General features: G+C 41.5%; 1 protein-coding gene across 4 annotated transcripts in view; it reads left to right on the top strand.

Annotated features, from left to right (window-relative positions):
• Positions 1 to 23,900, top strand: part of sos2 (son of sevenless homolog 2 (Drosophila)) — a 59,439-nt gene that overhangs the window by 7,748 nt on the left and 27,791 nt on the right. For all 4 annotated transcript variants that reach the window (XM_033988239.2, XM_055231100.1, XM_055231099.1 and 1 more), the window contains exons 2-7: positions 10,452 to 10,577; positions 13,329 to 13,460; positions 14,438 to 14,602; positions 16,076 to 16,282; positions 18,121 to 18,264; positions 19,342 to 19,452. In XM_033988239.2, the coding sequence (XP_033844130.1) occupies positions 10,452 to 10,577; positions 13,329 to 13,460; positions 14,438 to 14,602; positions 16,076 to 16,282; positions 18,121 to 18,264; positions 19,342 to 19,452 (885 nt within the window). The remainder of the gene's footprint in view (positions 1 to 10,451; positions 10,578 to 13,328; positions 13,461 to 14,437; positions 14,603 to 16,075; positions 16,283 to 18,120; positions 18,265 to 19,341; positions 19,453 to 23,900) is intronic.

Below are 23,900 nucleotides of genomic sequence, written 5' to 3'. Positions count from 1 at the left end.
CCTACACTATCAATCTTTCATTAGCACAAGGCATTAGCCAAAATTAACCAAGATGGCAAAAATAATACCCATATACAAGTCTGGGGATAAAAATGACACTCAAAATTACAGACCTATATCCATCCTGCCAACTCTCCCTAAAGTAATAGAACGAGTAGTATACTCCAGACTTGTAGAATATTTGGATAAGTATAAAATATTAGTACACTCACAATATGGCTTTAGGAAAAACAGCACCACATGTATGGCTATTTTAGATCTTGTTGAGAGAATTAACGATGCTTTTGAAAAAGGAGAGTATGGTATTGGGGTGTTTCTAGATCTTTTGAAGGCATTTGATACCATAGATCAGGGGTGGTGAACACGCGGCTCTCGAGCTGAATGCTGCTCTCTGCCAATAGGAATGCGGCTCTTTGCCTCATCATATTTTCTATATACTATGGCTCTTTGCATCGTGCATCATCGTATATCATGTTTCACTTATGTTTTTCTCTCTTAAAACACATTCAAATCCACCACGGCTTATTAAAACAAACAAACAATATATAAAAACTGATTTATCAGCTTTTTTTACGCTGCGTCTGACACGTGACCGCGGGTCATCTGCGGGTCACGTCTAATGCCGCGAAAATAAGTACACATTTCATGCGCGTGCAGACTGTTACCCTCGAGTCAAAATGGCAAAATGCAAAACTAAACGAAAATATGAGGATGAACACAGGACATTTCTGGAAGAATGGGAAGATGCTTACTCTTTTATTGAACGGAATGGCACATCACTCTGTTTAATCTGCAATACTACAATATCACATGTCAAGGCTTCAAATCTTCAGCGTCATTTTAGCCTCTCCAGGCTCATATGGACAAGGAATTCCCCAAAGGTTCTGAACTACAAGCACAAACTGAGCACCTTGAAAAGCCAGGTAAAAAGACAGTCTCAAATGTTTCAGCAATGGAACAAGCATGGAGAAACTGTGACACTTGCATCCTATAAAGTGGCGTGGAAGATCGCCCGTGCTAAAAAAAACGTACAACGAAGGAGAGTTTTTAAAACAGTGTTTTGTGGATGTAATTGAAACCTTGGCTCCAGATAATAAAAAAAAATTCCCACTGAGATTATCATCCCATCACTCCAACAAGGTAAGAAAATCTGTGATGTGGTTTGGAAATAACACCTGACTTATGCTTGTGTTAATATTTTAATAAGATAAGATAAGCCTTTATTAGTCCCACAGTGGGGAAATTCCAGTATTGCACCGCACAGTTAAAGAACAGAAGGAAAATGGTACATGCAATGAAACAAAAATAATAGATAAATAGCTTAGAATAATAAAAAATAGACTTAAAAAATAAACTAAAAATATTCCATCAGTATACATTATACAGGCCCTACATGTGTTTCTGAAGTGTGTTCAGTAGTTGTGCGTGTCAGAGAGAGACAGAGATAAAGATAAAGAGAAAATGTGTGTGTTTGTTTGATAGAGAGAGAGGAAGAGATGCCTGTGTGTGTGTATGTGGGGGGGTATCTGACCTCTGGGGTAGGTGCTGTGTGAACTCTGACTAAGCTGCCTTTGATGTGTGTGTTGAGGGTGGACACTTATCTTGAAATGAACAGAAGTACAATGCTTGCTGTTGTTTTGTAAGGAGAGGAGTGTTTTATGGGAAGTTGTGTGTGGGTGTGTGTGTGGGGGGGTGTGGGTGTGTGGGGGTGTGTGGGGGTGGGGGTTGTGGGGTGTCTTGGCAGGTCAGTGTGTCATGTGGCTCTGACTCTTACGGTTGAAGATTTTGGCTCTTTGTACCTAACTTGTTCGCCACCCCTGCCATAGATCATGAAACTCTTCTTGGTAAATTGATGCACTATGGTGTCAGAGGAGTAGCACTCCAATGGTTTAGAAGTTATATCTGTGGAAGAGATATGTGCATGTTGAGGAACAAAATTCAGACACAAAAATCATTGAGACTGGAGTCCCACAAGGATCCATTATGGGGCTACTCTTATTTATTATTTATATAAATGATTTTGTCTTTTGTTCCAACAACATTCACAAAGTACTATTTGCTGATGACACGAATCTGTTTATATCACATAAAAACCTGGATCAGTTAGGGAAACTTCTAAATGAACATCTCGTAAAGGTAAATACCTGGTTCAAATGCAACAAACTGTCTTTAAATATTAACAAAACCTTCTTTATTGTCTTCCTGCCAAACAGACATAAATCCTGTGATGAGGACATATGCATAAAAATAGACGGCCAAGTTATCCAACAACTTGATTCCACTAAATTCTTAGGAATGTATATTGATAAATCTTTAAATTTCAAAAAACACATTGATGAGCTGGTTAAAAAATTATCCAAAATTGTTGGCCTACTGTTTAAAATACGACATGTACTTCCATCAGAAGCTCTGCTGACACTGTATAGATCCTTGTTTGAGACGCACCTGAATTATTGCAATGTGATATGGTGCAACACCTATCCCACTTACACTGCTAAACTCCAGATATTACAAAAAAAAGCCATAAGGGCGATCACCTGGTCCTTGTCAAACTCCCCAACAAATCCACTCTTCCACAGATATGGTCTTCTAAAGCTATGTGAAAGTAACATATATCACAATGCTTGTACAATGTACAGTGTGGTTCACAAACTAAACAGTCGATTGTGTGACCTTATCCCACTACAATCATCCTCTCATCAGCACAACACAAGGAATAAATGTATATTAAAAGGAAAATTTAGGAAATTCAAATGTACCAGCTTTAGTGTCTGCTATAGAGGTCCACAAATATGGAATGAATTAAGCATTGACATTAAACAGTCTCCCTCATTACATATATTTAAAAGAAATCTGAAATGCAAACTACTGGGAAGCTATAGAGCCTGACTTACTTAGTGCGGCTCAAGTTCTGCATTGGATCTTCTCTCTGCTCATAACGGGTGTGTGGATGTGTGTGTGTATTATACATATATTTATATATGTGTGTGCAGTTGCATGTATATATGTATACATATATATATATATATATACACACATACCAACACATACATATTATATATATATATATATATATATATATATATATATATATATTTATATATATATTATATATGTGTAGGGCAAAGTAAAAAGAAAAGGAATACTTGCCAAGCCATCATGGGTGTTTCGCACAGGGTGATGGACCCATTACATAAGCTTTACAGCTTCTTGGGGTTCCATGTTTTTCACAGGGTCAACTGGGAATAGGTGAGCGATATACACTTCCATATGTAGCATGTAAACGCAGAATTGTAGATGAGTATGTTGATACGTGTGCGTATGATGCTACGTGTGTGTATGTATGTGCCTTACTAAACTTTGACCATTGTGAAAAATAAAATTGAATTAATTGATTGATTGACAGTGTCATCATTCTTGATGAGGCCCATGCAATGAACCGTGCATTTCTCTGATTGGTTAATTCTGCTGTCAATCACAGCCATTGGGACTCGGTACCACACCATAGCGCCTTTGTAAAACATTGTAAAATCATAAGTGAGAGAAAATCATTTCACTTAAACATAGCAAATTAATATTTCAGTATTTTTATTCTGGTAATAATGTGTTGTGTCAATTCAACTGAAATGTGCTAAAACATCTTTAAACATAGGCCATTTAAGGTTTAAGTGTCTGAAAACTGTGAAATGACTTTAAAATGACCCAAAAATGCATTTTTTTCCCCCTGTATTTCTTTTTATAAATGACATTCTCACTCCATATTCAAATCGTGTGTATCTTCAAAACAACATTCACAATTTTAGCTGTTTTGATTAACTTGTACTTTAACTACTAAACGTTTTATCCTTTGTGGTTTGCTAATTACAACCAACTTACTAGCATGTATAGACTTGCTTAGATCATTTTTGTCCTAGTTCAAATGTGGTTTATTTTCAGACTTCTGATTGGTTGAATTCTATTCTAGTCTCTTTATTCTTTACATTCACAACAAAAGAAAAAATCTCCGTGTGTGTATTGTCTGCCGTGTTTCCCCCTGACTGCTGTTTTTATGGGATGATGTCATCATATGAATCATAACAATGACACCAGACAGACATAATGGTGAAATAAAAAACTCCAGGACCATGTAGAGTGGGTTAATACAATGGAGCCCAAAGTGCGCCAATGTTCACTTCCTATTTGGAACACAGCGGTTCGCTATCTTCATTTGTATACAGTGTACATACTGCACAGTATAATGTGAAAATATGGATATCAACATATTGGCTGTCTCAATAATTGATATTGTACGAAAATACATATCTCAACAACACTACGTTTGCAATTTTACAGCAATATTGTATTGATTCTTATTAAGTTCTACATTAGACTTGGGTTGGTCTTGTTTTGTCTTTGTTAAATTTTTATTTTGACCCAGTTTGACCAGTAAATGAAGGCATGTGCAATTTTTTGTTTTCACTTACCTAAACTCATTAAGAATAATGTCGTTACCGCACACATGTGTTTGTAGAGGTCTAAATGAGTGATTCTTAACCAAAGAGTCAGGGCCGAAAGTAGGGCCTCGAGCACCAACCTGAGTGATTGGGGTCCGATTTTTTTTTTCTATAAAGTCCAAAGTGAAAATGGTTAAGAAGCCCTGGTCTAAACTACAGGATGAGCAGGTTATAGACATGAAACAATCCCATTAACACTTAGAGACTTTTCTATTTGCAGATTGAGTTGATTCTATGGCTTTGGCTTTGTTTTAAAGATTCATTATGTAACTTTTCAGATGAAGGTTTTCCCACATTCTTGTCTCCATGGAGATGTTATTCCTTAGCCTTGATTGTTCCACAGTATGGCATTAAATCTGTCTATATTCATGGAGACAGACAGTTGACATAACAACCAGGCCAAGTTGCAGGTCACATCTGTGGAGAAGCAAGCTCCTCGCAGTAATAATTTGTGTGTTTCAAGACATTGTTTATTTGAATAGGGACAGGTACAACAAACACAGATGAACACTTGAGTAATCTGATGTTTGTATCACAGCTTTTTATAGCCAAGGCTAATTCACAACAGCAGAAAGATATGATAAGATAAATCAAAGTTTAATGTCATATTATGGAACATGCAAGAAAAAAAAACGCTCCAAAAGGCAACAAGCAGATGGGGACATCTTACCTGAAATGTTATATAAGAGACCTTTAATTTTACTCAAAACGTATGGCTGCAAAAACAAACAAACATTTAATTCATGTAATTTGAAAATAATGTATTTCTAGCTTGTTTTGTTAATTGTGATGCCATAGTCTGTTTATATAAATGGACATAGCTAACCTAGCCGCCGCGTTCCAAATAGGAAGTAATCATGGGAACACTTACTGCTCCATAGACTCTAGCTCAAATTCACTTTTTATGTAAAAACTGTGTCCCCTCTCTCTCTCTCTCTCTGTAACTGCTGCTGTTTTTTTTTATTTCACTACTGTGTCTGTAACTTAACATATCAACATTAATAATAGACAAATCAGACGCCATCATTCCCCGAAGTTGGTCCTGCTAATGTTAGCAACGCTGTCAATCAAACCTGTTGCTAAGCGCCCACTCCGTGCTAAACCAATGGTGTGGCCTCTCACCATGTTGGCTCTTTGGTAGCTATGATACTCACGGTTGGATTTCCAAGTATGGAACTCTGCTCTAAATTGGCCGCTAAAACTGGAGCCGAACGCTGTGGGTGACGTCACACTCACTCAGTCCACTTCTTTATACAGTCTATGTGTGACACGCAGTTGGCAAGATGCGAGAACATGCTGGTGACTTTTAGTGCTTGTAACTGACCAAAGTTCTGCTGATCAAGACGACATAGAAATCGTCAAACTTGTATTTTCCATGCCTGTTAATAATGATGTTAGTAATGACGCTGCAGATATGTGTTATAACATCTTATTTTGGTTTGAGATTTGGAGAAACGCTGTGTTCACTTTTCCACTCCAGCGATCACATTTGAACAGTCAGGGAATCATGTCACTGTAGTTCACAAGGATTTGGCTTTTTTCACTTTTTATTTTTTTTATCGATAAGTAAGGCATATCAGCCACACACTCATTTTTTCCCTTTACAGTAGAATGTAACTTTTCTGGGTTCACTGCCTGCTTGTCTCCATGGAGATGTCATTGCTTAGAGACGAGTTAGTGACACCACCGGGTCAGTTAATACTTTTGCTTGTGTACTTTTGTTTTTCATAATAAAAACACCGGTCTGTGACTAAATGGGATAAATGTGTTTAATGCCATACTGAGGAACATTCTAGATAATAACACTTTCAGTTTGTATTTTTTTAATCGATAACGGAGTATTAAGTTTTTTCAATTATTCTGAGATGAAATGTACAGTTTGATATTTCATGTTCATATCGCACGGACATTTATATCACTAAAATCGTATTAAAAATGCAATGTTCAGTAAAAAAAAAAAAGATTAAAATGTGTCATTAGTTTAGTTGGTTAGTTAAGGTTAGTTTTTGATGCTCTGAGTCCCCCGCCCTTTACTCTCTGTGCTAAGTCACTCCCCCTTCAGAGCACTATCATAACACAACCAGTGTGCGTCCCACTAATGAAACTATTGCACATCACATTAGGTTTATCAAGTTGGTATTCACAGGTTTGCATCATGTTTTTGTATATTTATGGAGAATTTGGGAGCATGGGTGACGTAGGCTTGTGGGTGGAACATGGATGATGTAGGCTTGTAGGTGGAGCCTCGTACAGAATATAACCTTAAGAAGGGTTCGAATAGGGCCTGGGAGAGATCGCTAGATTACTCAAACACACATGGATGACATCTAAAACCACTTGCCTTCTAACACATTACAGCCTCCGCTTCATACTGCATTTATTTCCCATCAGTCGGACACTTGGTCAGATTCACGTAAAGGGGAGGCCTCTGTCATTTCTGTTTTAAACCGCAGCCTTGTTTCTCTTAAAGGGAGTGTTCTCAGCTGCAGACAACTGTTTCTGTTACATAACACTGAAACACCTCTCTCACACATGCACTCTCTCTGTCCCTGCTTTTGCTCTCTCTAACTCTGGCCTTCTCTACTTCTTTCCTTTTCTGCTTTTCTTTCTCACGCTTGCTCTTTCTATCTCTCCTTTTTTGCACCTTCTGTCTCTTTTCTCAGCTCTCTCCTCTCTCTCTCTCTCCCTCTCTCTCTCTCTCTCTCTCTCTCCATACAGCAGTTTCAGCTTATAGTTTCCGTAAGTGCCTCTTTTGTGTCATCTCCATATGGCATTATGCATTCTTACAGTAAGCGGCTTGTCTTTTCACCAATCTGACCTGTTACTATACTGTACATAAGTTTAATGCCATAGTGTGGAACATTCTGGGCAAAGCAATAACAACCTCATGGAGAAGCAGTTGTTGAACCCTCCACCTGTAAAGATAGTCATGTCATTTTGCAGCTTGTCCAGAAGACCTTCATTTCACTAAAACATTTTAAATCAGCCCTATTGTGCTTGTGTCTCTATGGTTCTCATCTCTGACCCTGTGGATCATTTTGTCATGATTTACACATTTTTTCCCTTTGTACCAAAATGACGATGCAATGCTGCCGAATCCTACTAGTATCACCAATTAAGAAAATAAAACTGGAGAAGGAAGTGTGCACATCACAGTGGGCGTGCACATCACAGTGGGCGTGCACATCACAGTGGGCGTGCACATCACAGTGGGCGTGTACATCACAGTGGGCGTATACCGATGCAGTGAAAACACAGTTAGTTTGCAATATGGCGTCTTGAAAATAAGAGATTAAACATTAGTTAATAAAAATATTCCTTTTCAACAGTTCTTATATTTGCTGTGAGACTTAAACAAACACAGCTTTTTTTATTTTAAAATATCAAAAGTGCACTATGGAACTTTTCTGGGTCAACCCCCTACTTTTCTCCATGGCGATGTTATTGTTTTTGCTGGAATATTCCATAAATGTATCTCATATCCATAGAGACAAGAGAGCCAGTAATGCTTTGGGTTGTTTGTTCATTTCATAATAAAACATCTGTAAATGACTAACTAGGATAAATACATTTAATGCCATACTGACGAACATTCCAGACAATAACACTACTACTGAGAATGTTACAAAGTGCACCTTTAAGCACAATATTACATTCTTGCATATCACATTTTCAATCTGCCATGGTCTCAGGACAGGTTTGGTCCATAGACTGTTTCTTGGAGGTGACTGTGGCAAATCCAGGTCAAGTATTTGAACAGGAAAACCCCGGAGTTTCAGCTCATGACTCACTGCTCTGCGTCTTCTGGAATCTGTGCTCAGGATGTTTGGAAATCCACTTTGCCTTTCATGTTTACAGTTTTTACAAAGTACAGTAAGTTCTTAAAATATGTATAATTCTTGTGAGGATTAGACAGTAAATGGCTGATAAGATCTGCCCATATTTTTGGGCTGATATGTAGCCAAGTTAAATTATTTTCTCCATATTATGTAATTTAAATTTACTACAAACTCCCCCAAACTTTTTTTTTTCTTTACCATAAACTATAAGAGAATGTGTAGTCATGTTAAAGTGTTAATATAAATCTTTGTGTGTCTTAGGCAGCAGATTGGCCCAAACTAAATATCGGCCTGCTCTGGAGATTTAAGGCCAATTACATATGAGCTAAAAAGGCCAAGTATCGGCATGATATTGACCAAGCGATACATCGGTTTATCTCATAGACTGAATAAAGAAGTGGACTAAGTGAGTGTGACGTCACCACAGCATTCAGCTCCAGTCAAATGAAGCTCATTGAGGCTAGCAATTATAGCGGTGAATTTTGGGCCGAGTTTCATATTTGGAATTCCGACCGTGAGTATCATAGCAACCAATTCAGAGCGAGGCTGTTGAAGGTAATGTCCCTTCCCGCCCGCACCGCTGGTATAGCAGGGAGCAGGCACTTAGGAACACTGTCAATCAAACCTGTTGCTAACGCTAGAGGGAGCGACCTCGAGGAAAGAAGGCACCTAATTTGTCGGTTATTAATGTTCATATCTTAGTTATGGACACAATAGTGAAATTAAAACCCCAGGATACCCCAGGATCATGTAGAGCGGGTTAATATGAACATTTAAGACCAAAATGACAACTCTGACAAGCAACAGTTACAGAGAGCAGGGACACAGAAAGTGAATTTGAGCTGAATTGGAGTCGATGGAGCCATGAGCACGCCTGTGATCACTTCCTATTTGGAATGCAACAACTAGCACATTAGCTTTGTCCATGTGTATTCCTACTGACGGAGGATTGGCTGTAGACTTGTCCATTAAAAACCATATTACACATGACTGATTCACAATCTCGTCATCTCTCCAGCCATATTTACAATACTCTATTAGTTTCAAAAATGTGAAAAATTAAATGAATTATATATATTTTTTCAAAGAATTTCACTGCTAAACTAGGCCTGTCATGATATTGCGATAAGCAATAATATTGAAACTATTTACCACTGACACAATTAAAATAAAGGTGGACAGTAATAATAATAAAACGTTTGACTTGTATAGTGTTATAGTGTTTGGGTTTTTTTGGTCACTCAAAGACACTTCAACGATAAGTAATTCTCATGACAGGGCTCTGGTACACGCATCAAAGTAAATCCTCTGTTCTATGTACTGGACTATACCAGATTCCTGTTGATTTATTGGAGCTTGGGGCCGGCACAGTTTTTTAAAAGTTTTTTTTTAATGGAGCGGTAAGGGCCACACGTTTTTGGAGGGAGTTGTTGTTTAGTCAGAGCTGAGGAATGCATGACTCTTCCATTCTCTCCTCACATTCCTCTCTGCCCTGTAACTGTGCTGCTGGAGGAGGTTCAAGTATCACACAGCAGGCAACTGGACTCTGGAGTTATGAATATACACAAATAATATTGTTGTTTACTTTGTGCATTATTGGTTCTGTTTATGTTTTAGAATGTCATGGTGTCATAGTTTCAGAGAGGGTGGAGAGAGGAGGGAGAGAGAGGAGAGAGAGATGAGAGCGAGATGATAGGAGGGAAGGAGGGAGAGAGAGGGGAGAGGGATAAGGAGAGGAGAGAACAGAGGGAAGGGGAGAGAGGGATAATGTCATAATTTCTGAGAGGGGGGAGAGTCAGTCTGTCTGCCCCAGGGCAGCTGTGGCAGACAGTTGTGAAGCAAATGTTATGAAACCAGGTTAAAACATCTGTAATCTGACAGTTACACGGCAAATTCTACCACGGAGTACACCATTCTGCCACTGAGTGCACCATTTTACCTCTGAGTACACTGAGTACTCCGACTGTGTTTGTCCCTAATATGCTGGTCTATTGTTTTTGTTTTACATTCTCATTGTGTGATGTCTTGTTGTGTTGTATGTTCTCATTGTGTGTAATGTCTTCTCTTGTTGTGTTGTGGATTCTTGCTGTGTATAACGTTTTCTGTTGTTGTGTTGTAGGTGCAGAAGCAGGTACATCCAAACCTGCAGGCAAAGGAGGACGCTCTACAGCACATCGAGGAGCTGATCCTACAACTGCTCAACATGCTGTGTGTGGCCCAACCCCGATCTGTGCAGGACGTGGAGGTGAGAGGGAGGAGAAGGGAGGAGAGAGGAGAGGTGAGAGCAGAGGTGAGAGCAGAGGTGAGAGGGAGGAGAGAGGAGGAGAGGTGAGAGCAGAGGTGAGAGCAGAGGTGAGAGCAGAGGTGAGAGCAGAGGTGAGAGCAGAGGTGAGAGCAGAGGTGAGAGCAGAGGTGAGAGCAGAGGTGAGAGCAGAAGGAGAGAGGGAGGAGAGAGGAGAAGAGGTGAGAGCAGAGGTGAGAGCAGAGGTGAGAGCAGAGGAGAGGAGGAGAGGTGAGAGCAGAGGAGAGGAGGAGAGGTGAGAGCAGAGGAGAGGAGGAGAGGTGAGAGCAGAGGAGAGGAGGAGAGGAGGAGAGGTGAGAGCGGAGGAGAGAGCAGAGGTGAGAGGGAGGAGAGGTGAGAGGGAGGAGAGGTGAGAGGGAGGAGAGGTGAGAGGGAGGAGAGGTGAGAGGGAGGAGAGGTGAGAGGGAGGAGAGAGGAGAGGTGAGAGCAGAGGTGAGAGCAGAAGAGAGGAGGAGAGAGGAGAGGTGAGAGGGAGGAGAGAGGAGAAGAGGTGAGAGCAGAGGTGAGAGCAGAGGTGAGAGCAGAGGTGAGAGCAGAGGTGAGAGCAGAGGAGAGGAGGAGAGAGGAGGAGAGGTGAGAGCGGAGGAGAGAGGAGAGAGCAGAGGTGAGAGGAGGAGAGAGTAGAGGTGAGAGCAGAGGTGCGAGAGGAGGAGAGGTGCGAGAGGAGGAGAGGTGAGAGGGAGGAGAGGTGAGAGGGAGGAGAGGTGAGAGGGAGGAGAGGTGAGAGGGAGGAGAGGTGAGAGGGAGGAGAGGTGAGAGGGAGGAGAGGTGAGAGGGAGGAGAGGTGAGAGGGAGGAGAGGTGAGAGGGAGGAGAGGTGAGAGGGAGGAGAGGTGAGAGGGAGGAGAGGTGAGAGGGAGGAGAGAGGAGAGGAGGAGAGAGGAGACGAGAGTAGAGGAGTGGTAAGAGGGAAAAGAGGAGGAGAGAGGTGAGAGGGAGGAGAGAGGGGAGGAGAGGAGAGGTGAGAGCAGAGGGGAGAGAGGAGAGGAGAGAGATGAGGTGAGAGCAGAGGTGAGAGCAGAGGAGAGGAGAGGAGAGGTGAGAGGGAGGAGAGGAAAGGAAAGGAGAGGGGAGAGGTGAGAGGAGAGTAGAGGAGGAGAGAGGAGGGGAGAGGTAAAAGGGAGGAGAGGAGCAGAGGTGAGGGGGAGGAGAGGTGAGAGAGGAGAGTAGAGGAGTGGTGAGAGAGGAGGGGAGGAGGAGAGAGGGGGGGAGGGGAGAGGAGGAGAGAGGGGAGGAGGGAGATGGGAGAGGAGAGGGGAGGAGAGAGGAGAGGGACAGGAAGAGAGAGGGAAGAGAGAGGGAAGAGAGAGGGAAGAGAGAGGGAAGAGAGAGGGAAGAGAGAGGGAAGAGAGAGGGAAGAGAGAGGGAAGAGAGAGGGAAGAGAGAGGGAAGAGAGAGTTGCTGTGTGTGGCCCAACCCTGATCTGGGCAGGATGTGGAGAGGAGAGGCAGGAGCGGGAGGAAAGAGAGAGGGGTGAGAGAGGTGCTGTGGAGAGGAGAGGGAAGGGGAGAGAGGGAGAGAGAGATGAGCGCAGTACTTGTGTGGCCCCACCCCGATCTGTGGAGGAGAAGGAAAGGAGAGGGGAGAGAGGATGGAGGGAGGTAGAGAGAAAGAGGGGGGAGGGCCAGGCAGTCTGCCCCAGGGCAGCTGTAGCTACAGTAGTACCACCTCTGAGTGTGGAGTGAATGAATAATCTCTTTTAGAGACGTTGGCAAGCCTTTAAAGAGCATTACAACTATTAATAAAGAGAAAACCTTTTACACTGTTAGACTGATGCATTTTCAGTCTGTTTACAGCAGGGGTGTCCAAACTTTTCTCATTAAGGGCCCATTGAGGGCCCAGACCTTCAATACTTCAAATCTGTGTTATTATTACAAGTTAGACTGAACCACTAGACCTTTGTTCATGCTTACATCCTCAATCGGACACATTAAATATTTGATATGGGCTTGTTAAAGTAGATTTTCAGAAATGTACAATAAAAAGTACTGTTTAAGGTAATATGGGCCAATTCACCTCGAAGCTTGAGGGCCACATTTGGCCCCCGGGCCACATTTGGCCCCCGGGCCACAGTTTGGGCACAGTTAATGACAATTGTTAACCAAAATCAGCTCCAGTTGTCCATCCATCCATTTTCTTCCGCTTATCCGGAGCCGGGTCGCGGGGGCAGCAGTCTAAGCAGGGACTCCCAGACTTCCCTCACCCCGGACACGTCCTCCAGCTCCTCCGGTGGGACCCCAAGGCGTTCCCAGGCCAGCCGAGAGACATAGTCCCTCCAGCGTGTCCTGGGTCTTCCCCGGGGCCTCCTCCCGGTGGGACATGCCCAGAACACCTCCCTAGGGAGGCGTCCAGGAGGCATCCTGAGCAGATGCCCGAGCCACCTCAACTGGCTCCTCTCAACGTGTAGGAGCAGCGGCTCTACTCCGAGCTCCTCCCGTGTGACCGAGCTCCTCACCCTATCCCTAAGGGTGCGCCCGGCCACTCTGCGGAGGAAACCCATTTCAGCCGCTTGTATCCGCGATCTTGTCCTTTCGGTCATTACCCAGAGCTCATGACCTCCATGAGCTCCAGTTGTGTCGAGTCAAATGCAGTAAAAAAGTTGATCTTTTGAGTATAAACTGAACAACATATGACAAAGTCTGGCTGCTTTGTCCAATTCTCATCTAAAAGTAGAGTTTCCCTCGTGTCTCCGCAGGAGAGGGTGCAGAAGACCTTCCCTCATCCCATCGATAAGTGGGCCATTGCAGACGCTCAATCGGCCATCGAGAAACGCAAACGGAGGAACCCTCTGCTGCTCCCTGTGGACAAGATCCACCCTCTGCTCAAGGTAAACACACAGACACACACACATCCGTTTAACCTGTTTGACTCTTTTAGGTTTAGTTACTAAGTTAAATTTCATCTTTCTAATTAGACTCATGTAGAAAACGTGCAAGGTTGTTGCGAGGTGTCTGTAACTCTCGATAGTTATAATATTTGGACGGCTTAAAGTGATATTCGGGTTAGTTTAGACAAGACATGATGCTCAACTATCCATGGGTTTCAGATTAAAAAAAAAAAAATTGAACTGTTGCCATAGCAATTAACAATTTAATACAAAATATCCTACTACAAAATATCCTAAAACTGAAACACATGAGTAGGCAGTTACTATACATTTTCTTTTATGTTAAATGCTAGGTAATGATAATAATTTGTGTGTTCTCTTATTTGTATTTAAACAAACAATGCAACTCACCATAAACTTAGAATGAAGTAAGTGAACAGTAGGTGTGTATAATCTATGAATCTCTAATCTATGAACTCTGTGATGAGGAAACACCATAATAACATAGATCAAACAGACCTGGATTTTTGTTTTGTTTCATTCACACATTTAACACACAAACCCTGCTTATTCTGGATGTTCTCAAACTGAAAACACTCTGTTCCACATTGTGATGTCATCATGTGGTAATACAGTTTTTAAACTCCATACAACTTCACTAGAATCATTTGGAGACTTTGAGCACTGGAACTGTCAATCTCTACTGAACTAAACGTAAAAGGAGCTGCTAACATGAAAACTACCACTTCATGACATCACAAGGTGGAACAGAGCATTTTGAGCTTTGAAGATGATGACAGACTAATATAGTATATAGCATAGTGTTACTCAAACATGAATGTGAATGAAACAAAACATATCTCCAGGTCTGTTTTTGAGGAGGGAACAGCATTAGAACATGGCTTAAAGCTCATAAGAGTCCATTTTGCGTGATATAGGAGCTTTAATGTTAAGTCCTCCGTTGTTTTCCTGTGCAGGAGGTGTTGGGGTACAGAGTGGATTACCATGTCTCTCTCTACATCGTGGCCGTACTCGAGTACATATCCGCAGATATCCTCAAACTCGCGGGGAATTATGTGGGAAATATTCGTCACTACGAGATCAGCCAACAGGACATCAAGGTGTCCATGTGCGCCGACAAGGTGAGAGCAATGACCTTATTTGGCCCCGCCAAGTTTCTTTGTGGTGGCACTTCTGAGATGGAGAGGAGAGAGGGGTGTGCGGGAAAGGAGGGAGAGGAAAGAGAGAGAAGAGAGGTGGGGAAAGAGAGGGAGAGGAGAGAGGTGTGTGAGAGAGAGGAGAGGACAGTACACAGAGACTAGAGGACTGTGTGGGCATCTCTGGTACGGCACTAAACTGGTTCAAGTCCTATTTAGAAAACAGGGAGTACTTTGTTGAAATTGGAAAATGTATATCAGATAAAATGTCCCTGACCCGTGGGGTGCCCCAGGGTTCAATCCTGGGACCCCTGCTGTTCAATCTCTACATGCTGCTGTTAGGCCAGTTAATACGCAGCAATAATGTGTCTTACCACAACTATGCAGATGACACTCAGATCTATGTCTCACTAGCAGCAGGTGAATATGGACCAGTGGATTCACTCTGCCACTGCATCCAACAGATCAGTGTGTGGATGCAAAACAACTTTCTCCAGCTAAACTCAGACAAGACTGAAGTCATCATCTTTGGCCCACAGAAACATAGAGAAAGTGTCAGCAGTCACCTCCAGTCTCTCTCTAAAACCTTCACATCAGGCTAGAAATCTAGGGGTAATAACGGACTCAGACTTGAACTTTAACAGCCACATCAAATCAATAACCTCTGCAGCATTTTACCACCTAAAAAACATTGCAAAAATCAAAGGTATACTGTCAAAGCCAGACTTAGAGAGACTAATCCATGCATTTGTCTCCAGTAGGTTAGACTACTGTAACGGCCTGCTCACTGGCCTCTCCAAACGAGCCTTAACACAGCTGCAGTACATCCAGAACACTGCTGCTCGGGTCCTGACTAGAACCAGGAAGTATGAGCACATAAGTCCTGTGCTCAGGTCTCTGCACTGGCTTCCTGTAGCTCAAAGCATGTGTATAAGTCTCTCCATGGCCTAGGTCCAAAGTATATCTCCGACATGTTAGTGCCATATGAACCATCTCGCAATTTGAGGACTTCAGGGACAGGCCTCCTGCTGGTGTCCAGAGTCAGGACTAAACATGGGGAATCAGCATTTCAGTTTTATGCAGCTAAAACCTGGAACATTCTTCCTGAAGATGTGAGACAGGCCTCTACTTTGACAATGTTTAAATCCAGGCTCAAAATGGTTCTGTTCAGCTGTGCATATGACTGAAAGGTTTTTATCCTGCACTTCTCTTTTAATGTTAATTTTATGATGATTATTTGTGATTATTTATGTTTGATTTGTGTGATTTTAATGTCTTTCTTATTCTGTAAAGCACTTTGAATTACTTTGTGTACGAATTGTGCTATACAAATAAACTTGCCTTGCCTTGCCAGTAGGGAGGAGAGAGAGGGGTATTAGAGAGAGGGTGAGGAGAGGAGGGAGATGAGAGTCATGCCGACAGTCCTGCTCCTGACTGCCCGTCTCCGCTCTGTTGCAGGTGCTCATGGACATGTTCGATCAGGAAGAGGACATCGGGCTCATGTCACAGGGCCCAGAGGAGCCGTCGTCTTCGGGGGAGCTGACCTACGATGACCTGGTGCGACTGGAGATAGCAGAGGAGCGTCAGTATCTCCGAGAACTCGACCTTATCATCAAAGTGTTCCGACATCACTTCCTGTCCAACCCCAAGATCTTCGCGCCACAGGTACAAGCGGGTACCAGCGCTGTCAGTCACAGTCAAATCTGAATTGTAATTTGAATCAATGTACTTGGTTAATCGCAAAAGCTGCAGTTTTTAAAATATCATATTAACTCCTCCACTAACAATACTCCTGTTTTATTCTTTATAAAAACTGCTAACACTGTAGTTTAGTTCTGTATAATCCATAGACTGTATATATAAATGGACATAACTAACCTGCTAGCCGCTGCGTTCGGATTTGATCATGGGCACGTTTCTGGATTTCTGAATTTTATTTCACTATTGTGTCTGTAAATCAAGATATGAACATTAATAAGAGACAAATCAGTCGCCTTCTTTTCCCGAGGTCACTCCTGTTAGCATAGGCAACAGGTTTGATTGACATTGTTGCTAAGCGCCTGATCCCTGCTAAACCAGTGGTGTGCGGGTGGGAAGGGGCGTTGCCTTCAGCAGCCTTACTCTGGATTGGCTCTTTAGTTGCTATGATACTCGTGGTTGGAACACCACTCCAAATTGGCCGCTATAACGGCTAGCCTTGATGAGCTTCATTTGGAGCCAAACGCTGTGGGTGACATCACACTCACGTAGTCTCACTTCTCCATACAGTCCATGGTTGTTGGGACATTTTAAAAACTTTATACCATTTGAAAGATACAATATTCTGTTTTAAATTATTAATTGCTATGGCAATTCTATTCGAAAATCCATCGATCTATTGAAATAACTGGATAGGGTATTGCTAGCTTGGAGCTGTTTCGAGTTGGACTAGTGACTGCCCATTGGCACTACAGCGAAAAAATCCTCCTGCCCAGAAAGGATTTTTCCCATAGAGCACAATGTAAACGCAAACTCATCGTGTTGGACTGACGGGGACACCTACAGCTTTCAAAAAAGACTAATTTTGTGGCTTTAAAAAAAAAAAATCAGATCACAGACTTTTTCTCAGCTCAAAATCCTGCACTCTGCTCTAGCTACTCTCACTCTGATTGGTCAGAACAGTCACATGGTATGAGAGACCGTGCTCCTCCTTTTAATGTCATAATATTCCTTGACCTTGTTTGTGCAGAGTTACGTTTTAGTTTTGCATACTTTGAGGTTGGGTAATTTGCTGTGAGATTTGGGTTGAGGAGGGTAAAACCTTCACGAGTTTCTGAGGAATGTCAAACATATAATTATATTGAGACACAGGACATCTTCAGGCAGAGTAACCTCAATTATGTCTGTGGAAACGCTGCTAAAATCCCTCCTCACAAAGTCAAACAGAAGCTTTGATCTTACTGTGTGTTTAGACTCTTGTCACTCATCCATTTTGGGTTGAGTCCATCTGCTTGGATCATCATTTCCTCTCTATTTATAACACTGGGTTATTTTTGTACACTTTATATTTTTATCTACAAAGGGAGTTTGGGAGTTGGTTCCAGCAGATCTTTGAAAACATGTGAATCGTTGCAGTTTAACAGAGAAACTTCGCATTGTTTTAAGTTCATGACTTTTATGCTCATGCTAATTACTATATTGTCTTTTTGGGGGGAGGGGCTGTGAGCCAAACAGCCAAATCAGGCGCCTTCTTTCCCCGAGGTCGCTCCCGCTAGTGTTAGCAACAGGTTTGATTGATAGCGTTGCTAAGCGCCCGCTCCCTGCTAAACCAGCGGTGTGGGCAGGAAGAGGCGTTACCTTCAACAGCCTCTTCCCAGATTGGCTCTTTAGTTGCTATGACACTCGAGGTTGGAACTCTGCTCCAAATTCATCCCTATAACTGCTATAACTTTATATGGTCTGTGTTATAAACCCAGGCTGTATTGTTGCATTGACTCCTGTGTTGTCCCTGTTTCTGGTCTCAGGACGTGGAGGTGATCTTCAGTAACATCCTGGACATTCATGAGCTCACGGTCAAACTGTTGGGTCTGATCGAGGACGCCGTGGAGATGACGGCCGACGGGAGCCCACATCCTCTGGTCGGGAGCTGCTTCGAAGATCTGGCTGAGGTAAAGACGAACTCAACCAGAAAGATGTTTTAAAGCCTCACTGTGCAACTTTTTAGCCAAAAAATAGACTAAGATAAAAGCATGTTTTGGGAAGCGGGGAACTTTTTCAATTCATTTTATTTTTGTAACGCCCAAAATCACAACAACAGTTGTCTCGAAGGGCGTTCATGTTTTGGTTGATGGGGGAAACCGGAGTACCCGGAGGAAACCCATCCAGACACGAGGAGAAACATGAAAAACTCCACACAGAAAGACCTGGGCGACCCGGGGATCCAACCAAACCTTCTTGCTGTGAGGCATGAGTGTTGCCACTCAGCCACTGTGCTGCCTACACACACAAACAAACAGGAAAATCAAACAACAGGAAAAATCAGACAAAACAAGAAAAATCGGCCAGACAAGGAGGAGGGAGGGGGGCGGAGGAGGGCCAGGCGAGGAGGAGGAAGACCAGGCGAGGAGGAGGGAGGGGGGCGGAGGAGAGCCAGGCCAGGAGGAAGAACAGGCGAGGAGGAGGGAGGGGGGCAGAGGAGGGAGGGGGGCAGAGGAGGGCCAGGTGAGGAGGAGGAAGACCAGGCGAGGAGGAGGAGTATTGAAGAGAAGTAGATTATACTAAAGCATGTTAAGGTAAGGCAATTTTATTTGTACAGCACAGCTGGTCCACAATGTAATTCAAAGTGCTTTACAAAATACGAAAGACATTAAAATCACAATACAACAAATCAAAACATAAATATTCATCATAAAATTAACATTTAAGGAGAAAAGTGCAGAATAAAACCCTTTCAGTCACATGCAGCTAAACAGAACCATTTTGAGCCTGGATTTAAACATTGTCAAAGTAGAGGCCTGTCTCACATCTTCAGGAAGACTGTTCTAGGTTTTAGCTGCAGAAAACTGAAACGATGACCATGTTACCATTATGCAACATAATCATAACAACATATATATAAAATGCGCTAGTTTGAGTCAGGCTCATGCCTACAGAGAATAACATTTTTTTTGGATTACCAGCACAGTCTAAATGCCACTGTCGTGAGCTAGTTTGGTTGTTGATGTTGTGACGGTCTTTGATTATAGGAGCAGGCGTTTGACCCATACGAGACGTTATCCCAGGACATTCTCAATAAAGACTTTCACGAGCACTTCAATAACCTCATGTCCCGCTCTACTGTTGGACTCTACTTCCAGGTAAGCCACACGATAATGGAACGACAGTAGCTCAGTTGGAGTATTTTGCCGGTTCGAATCCTGCTTTCAATATAAACATCACTGGTTGAGTGGTCAGATCCATCGACCCATAGGTTGACTGTGTGATTCCAGCTCTCACAGATGAATGCTGTCGTTGTGTCTTTGGACAAGACACTTGACCCACTCCAAGTGTCTGTGTACAATGGTGTGTGAATGTGTGTGTGTGTGTGTGTGTGTGTGTGTGAGTGGTTCCTTGATGAGTGCCTTGAAGGTGGAAAAACGCTATAAAAATGGGACTATTTCCCAAATAAGGCTGAAAGAATTAACAAAATCACAGTTTAAATTGGGGTAATTATTTTGGTAGTATAATCCAAAATATTCACAGGAGCTTATTCTAAAAAAAATCCTGTGACTCCTGTAGTTAGGCAGTTTAGTTTTTACAAATGTTCTGAAATGCATGTGGTTCATCTGTTTAAAATGGATACTGTGAAATGAATCAATATTTACTTATCTTAATTTGAGTCCGAATGCCTCTGTGAATACTTTTTGCCATGTTTGTTCAGAATTACCAAATATTAAAACAAAAATATAAAATGTCAACTGGAAAAAAAAGTTTTAGAGTGAAGACGTTTGGCTGCTCATTCAAGCCTATTTCTTCAGTTCTGGTCAGATTACTGCTGGACACTGCCTTATATCTGTCTGAAGGGAGGAGTGAACTACACTGAAAATACACACCTGTTTGTTTACAGTTTCTGTTTGTAGGCTAGGTGTATTGAGCTACACTAAGTGTGCACTGTGCCTGAGACAGTCTTGGCATAATCATTTAAACCCCTAATGGCTGCTTTCACACCTATTTCATCCTGGCTAGCCCTCCTCCACCTACTCCTTGTCCTCCTTGTACAACTCCTACAACTTTTTGTCCAATTGACATTTTATATTTTTGTTTTACTATGGATCAGAACTGGATGAGTGAGGGATTACACAGACAACTTCCCTGTATGACACTTTGCTTGTCTGCTTCTGTTTCACTTGTTGCTTAAATCATTTCTCATGTTCAGCCCCAAGAGGTAACTGCAACTGGGATTTTGGCCTTTACAAAAATTTATTAAATTGAAAACCATTCAAACACACTCATTCAGTCTTTTTGTCTTTATGTGTACTGCTTTCTACATTTTAGATGCACACAAAAGACAAACAATTTAATACTAGATCACATGACTGCATAAGGCTAAGGACGAGCCGGGCCAAAACGGGAAAGAGGCTTTTAGCCGTTTTCCTTCAGAAAAATGGAAAATGCTCCAAGGAAAAGTCAAACTGGATACTTTGCACTCCAGCTCCTGTTTTTAATGTTTTATATGGACTTGTTTGTTTTGTTTGTTTGTATTGTTTTTTAAACAGGCCGCTCATGAAACTGAGAGCCCAAATGCTCTCAGTGGGTTCCCCTGTATAAATAAAGATAAAGAAATATATAAAGCAAGATGTATGGCATTATGCAATAAAGAAAAAAGTTAAATAATTTTACTAAATATTTTTCAGCAAAGCAAAAGGCAGCCACTTTGAGGATTTACGTAGTAGAGTTAGTAGAGTTATTAAGTTTTCTTTTTTTACTACATAATTCCATATATCTTGCTTCATACATTTGATGTGTTCTGTGTGTATATAAAATGTAGAAAGTAGTAAAAATAACGAAAAAAACTTCTTTACTGAAAAACACAACTATGACATTTTAAGATGACACCTTTATTTTGTATATTTGCGCTCCCAGACTTTTCAGATCCGTGCAACAGACTCGGTATCCCCAACAGTGAAATTAAAAGGACAACTGTAATAATTTTCAACTGGAAAAACATATCAAATCAGTTTTAATGCTATTTATTTGACTAGGCCTGTCACAACAACAAACTTGGACGCACAAGATAAACGATAATATTGAAACTAGTCACTGACATCATCACAATAAAGCAGGGTAATGCCAGTGAACCATTTCTATAAACAGTTGAAACCAGAAGTTTACATAACACAAAACCCATGTGTGAGCAAGGCGGCCACAAACTTGGCTCAGTTACTAGGACAAATGGGCCAGAGTTCCTGCCAACTATTGTGAGAAGCTTAGGGAAGAATATCCAAAACATTTGATCCAAGTCACACAGTTTAAAGGCAATGATACAAATAGGAATGAAAGGTATTAAACTTCTGACATTGAGGAAAGTCTTAAAGTCTTAAAAAAATCCATATCTCATTATTGTGGCATTTAGCAAATAGAAATAATTTTGGTAATTCTAACTGACCTAAAACTGGAAAAGTTTAGTCTGATTTCGTGTCAGATAGTGAGAAAAAAAAGCAAAAACAAACGTGTGTCTTTTTATATGGTGTATGTAAACTTCTGTAGACCTCATAATCATGTAAAGGCCTGAGCTGCAGCAAATTAATAGCAAAATGAAGCCAAACAGTTACTACTCAACACTCTACAGCTCAAGTCTCATTATGTTACAACAAGAATAACAAAAATCTCCTCATTATTGCAAAGAAAATGTGCACACGATAAATATTGAGCCCAAAAATACATTGTTATACCTTTATTCCGACCGCGAGTATCAGCAACCAAAAAGCCAATCCGGAGCGAGGCTGTTGAAGCTAACGGCTAGCAGGTTAGCAAAAGAATACCTGGACGACTGAGGGATTGCACAGGTGTCTTCTCGAGGGTTAGAAAATCATAGACTGTATGTATAAGATAAGATATGCCTTTATTAGTTCCACAGTGGGCCTAGCTGGACAGGCTGAATCGTCATTCACTCTTGAGAGCTGCTGTTTTAAATGATAACTATTTATGACTTTCCCTTTTAGATTTTGAATTTCCCACATGCATGTAACCACTTTTGCGTTTTGCCTATTGAGTGAGTTTTGGTGTGGACCTGGTTCAGTCCTATCTCTTGGTTTCAGTCCTCTTTGGTCCTGTCTTGGGTTTATTCTCTGCTGAAGCATTGTTGTATTTGGACATTCCTCTTAAGAACAGTATTGAATTGGACTCAACGGGGAGTAGCCTTTGAACAGTGAATATTTGCTGTGTTTTCTCAGGCTCCAGACCAAAGCAGTGTGGCTGTGTGAGATGGGAGGGGCTTTAGAGATCCACTTAACAGGAACTTTTATTCATTTAATTACACATTTCAGATGTTAGATACCTGGGATGGGATATTGATTGTGATATTAAGATATTTCCAAGATCCCGGTATTGATCTGATATTGAACATTTTGACGATATATGGTACCATTTTTTTCATGTGTCTTTCAGATTTGTCTTTTTGAACAGACAAGTAAAAATAGAAATAGAAGAGACATAGGCTAAAAATATTGCTGTATGTTTACCATAGACTGTATAAAGATATTTAATCCACCAGTGTGTGCAGTACTGGAAAGACTTGTACTTTCCTCTCCTCCTTTCCTATTTGTTTATGGCCAACACTAACCTAATCACCATCTCAGACGGCTCTCCTCTGTCTGGATCATATAAGGACATTTACACTGCAGTGTCTCTGGAAGCTGCTCAGAAGCACTTTAGTGTGAGCAGTTATAAAACCATCATGTTCAGTGTACAGTATGTGTGTATCTGTCCGAGTATTATAAACATCATTCCATATCCTGACATAGTTCAGGTCTACATTTTGGAGCACATGAGGGAGGAGCACACCGCGTTCGGTCAGGATGATTCGATTTCCAGTGTGTGTCCTTCTGTTGTGGCAGTATCGGCTCAATATTTGCTGATACTGATGTTAAGCTTTTAAAATCCATAGCCAGAATTAGGGCTGAAGCTTTCAATTATTTTAGTAATCAAGTAATCTATCAATGGTCTTCAGTCTGTTTTTTATTTATTTTTTTACCTTCCAGAGAATATCCTTAGAAACATATTTGTTTTTACTATGAACCAAAACTTAAAAAAGAACTAAGTTTTTTTTTCTGTTTGAAATAACGCATTTATTCTTAAATGCACATTAATATATCCAAAACATAAACATTCCACTGATATGACAGACTAGATCAAAATATGTATTACCATGTACAAGGGCGCGCATGAACAAGGGCGCACATGTACGAGGGTGGGCAGGTACAAGGGCACACAGGTACAAGGCCGCTCATGTATGAGGCCCGCTTCTCCCTTTTGTTTGTAGAAATACCTCTCTGTGTTGCCCAAAACATGTATGGATCCTGCACTGTGCACATTTAACAATTAGAGTTATATTATTATATATAATAATTAAACTATATTGTGAAAATACTGATCTCGACATATTGGTTTATGCAATAATTGATATTGCAAGAAAATAAAAATATCAACAACATAAAGTTTTACAGAAGTGTTTCAAAAAGACAAAAAGGCAAATTTCATGAAATTTGCCTTGAAGTCCCACGTTAGACTTAGGGCTGGGGGTTACGTCTTGATTTAGTCTTTAAGT

Source organism: Periophthalmus magnuspinnatus, chromosome 22 (genome assembly GCF_009829125.3).
Source record: "Periophthalmus magnuspinnatus isolate fPerMag1 chromosome 22, fPerMag1.2.pri, whole genome shotgun sequence".
NCBI classification, from domain to species: domain Eukaryota; kingdom Metazoa; phylum Chordata; class Actinopteri; order Gobiiformes; family Gobiidae; genus Periophthalmus; species Periophthalmus magnuspinnatus.
The sequence above is the reverse complement of the archived record's forward strand: the minus strand, read 5'-3'. Positions and strand labels throughout refer to the sequence as shown.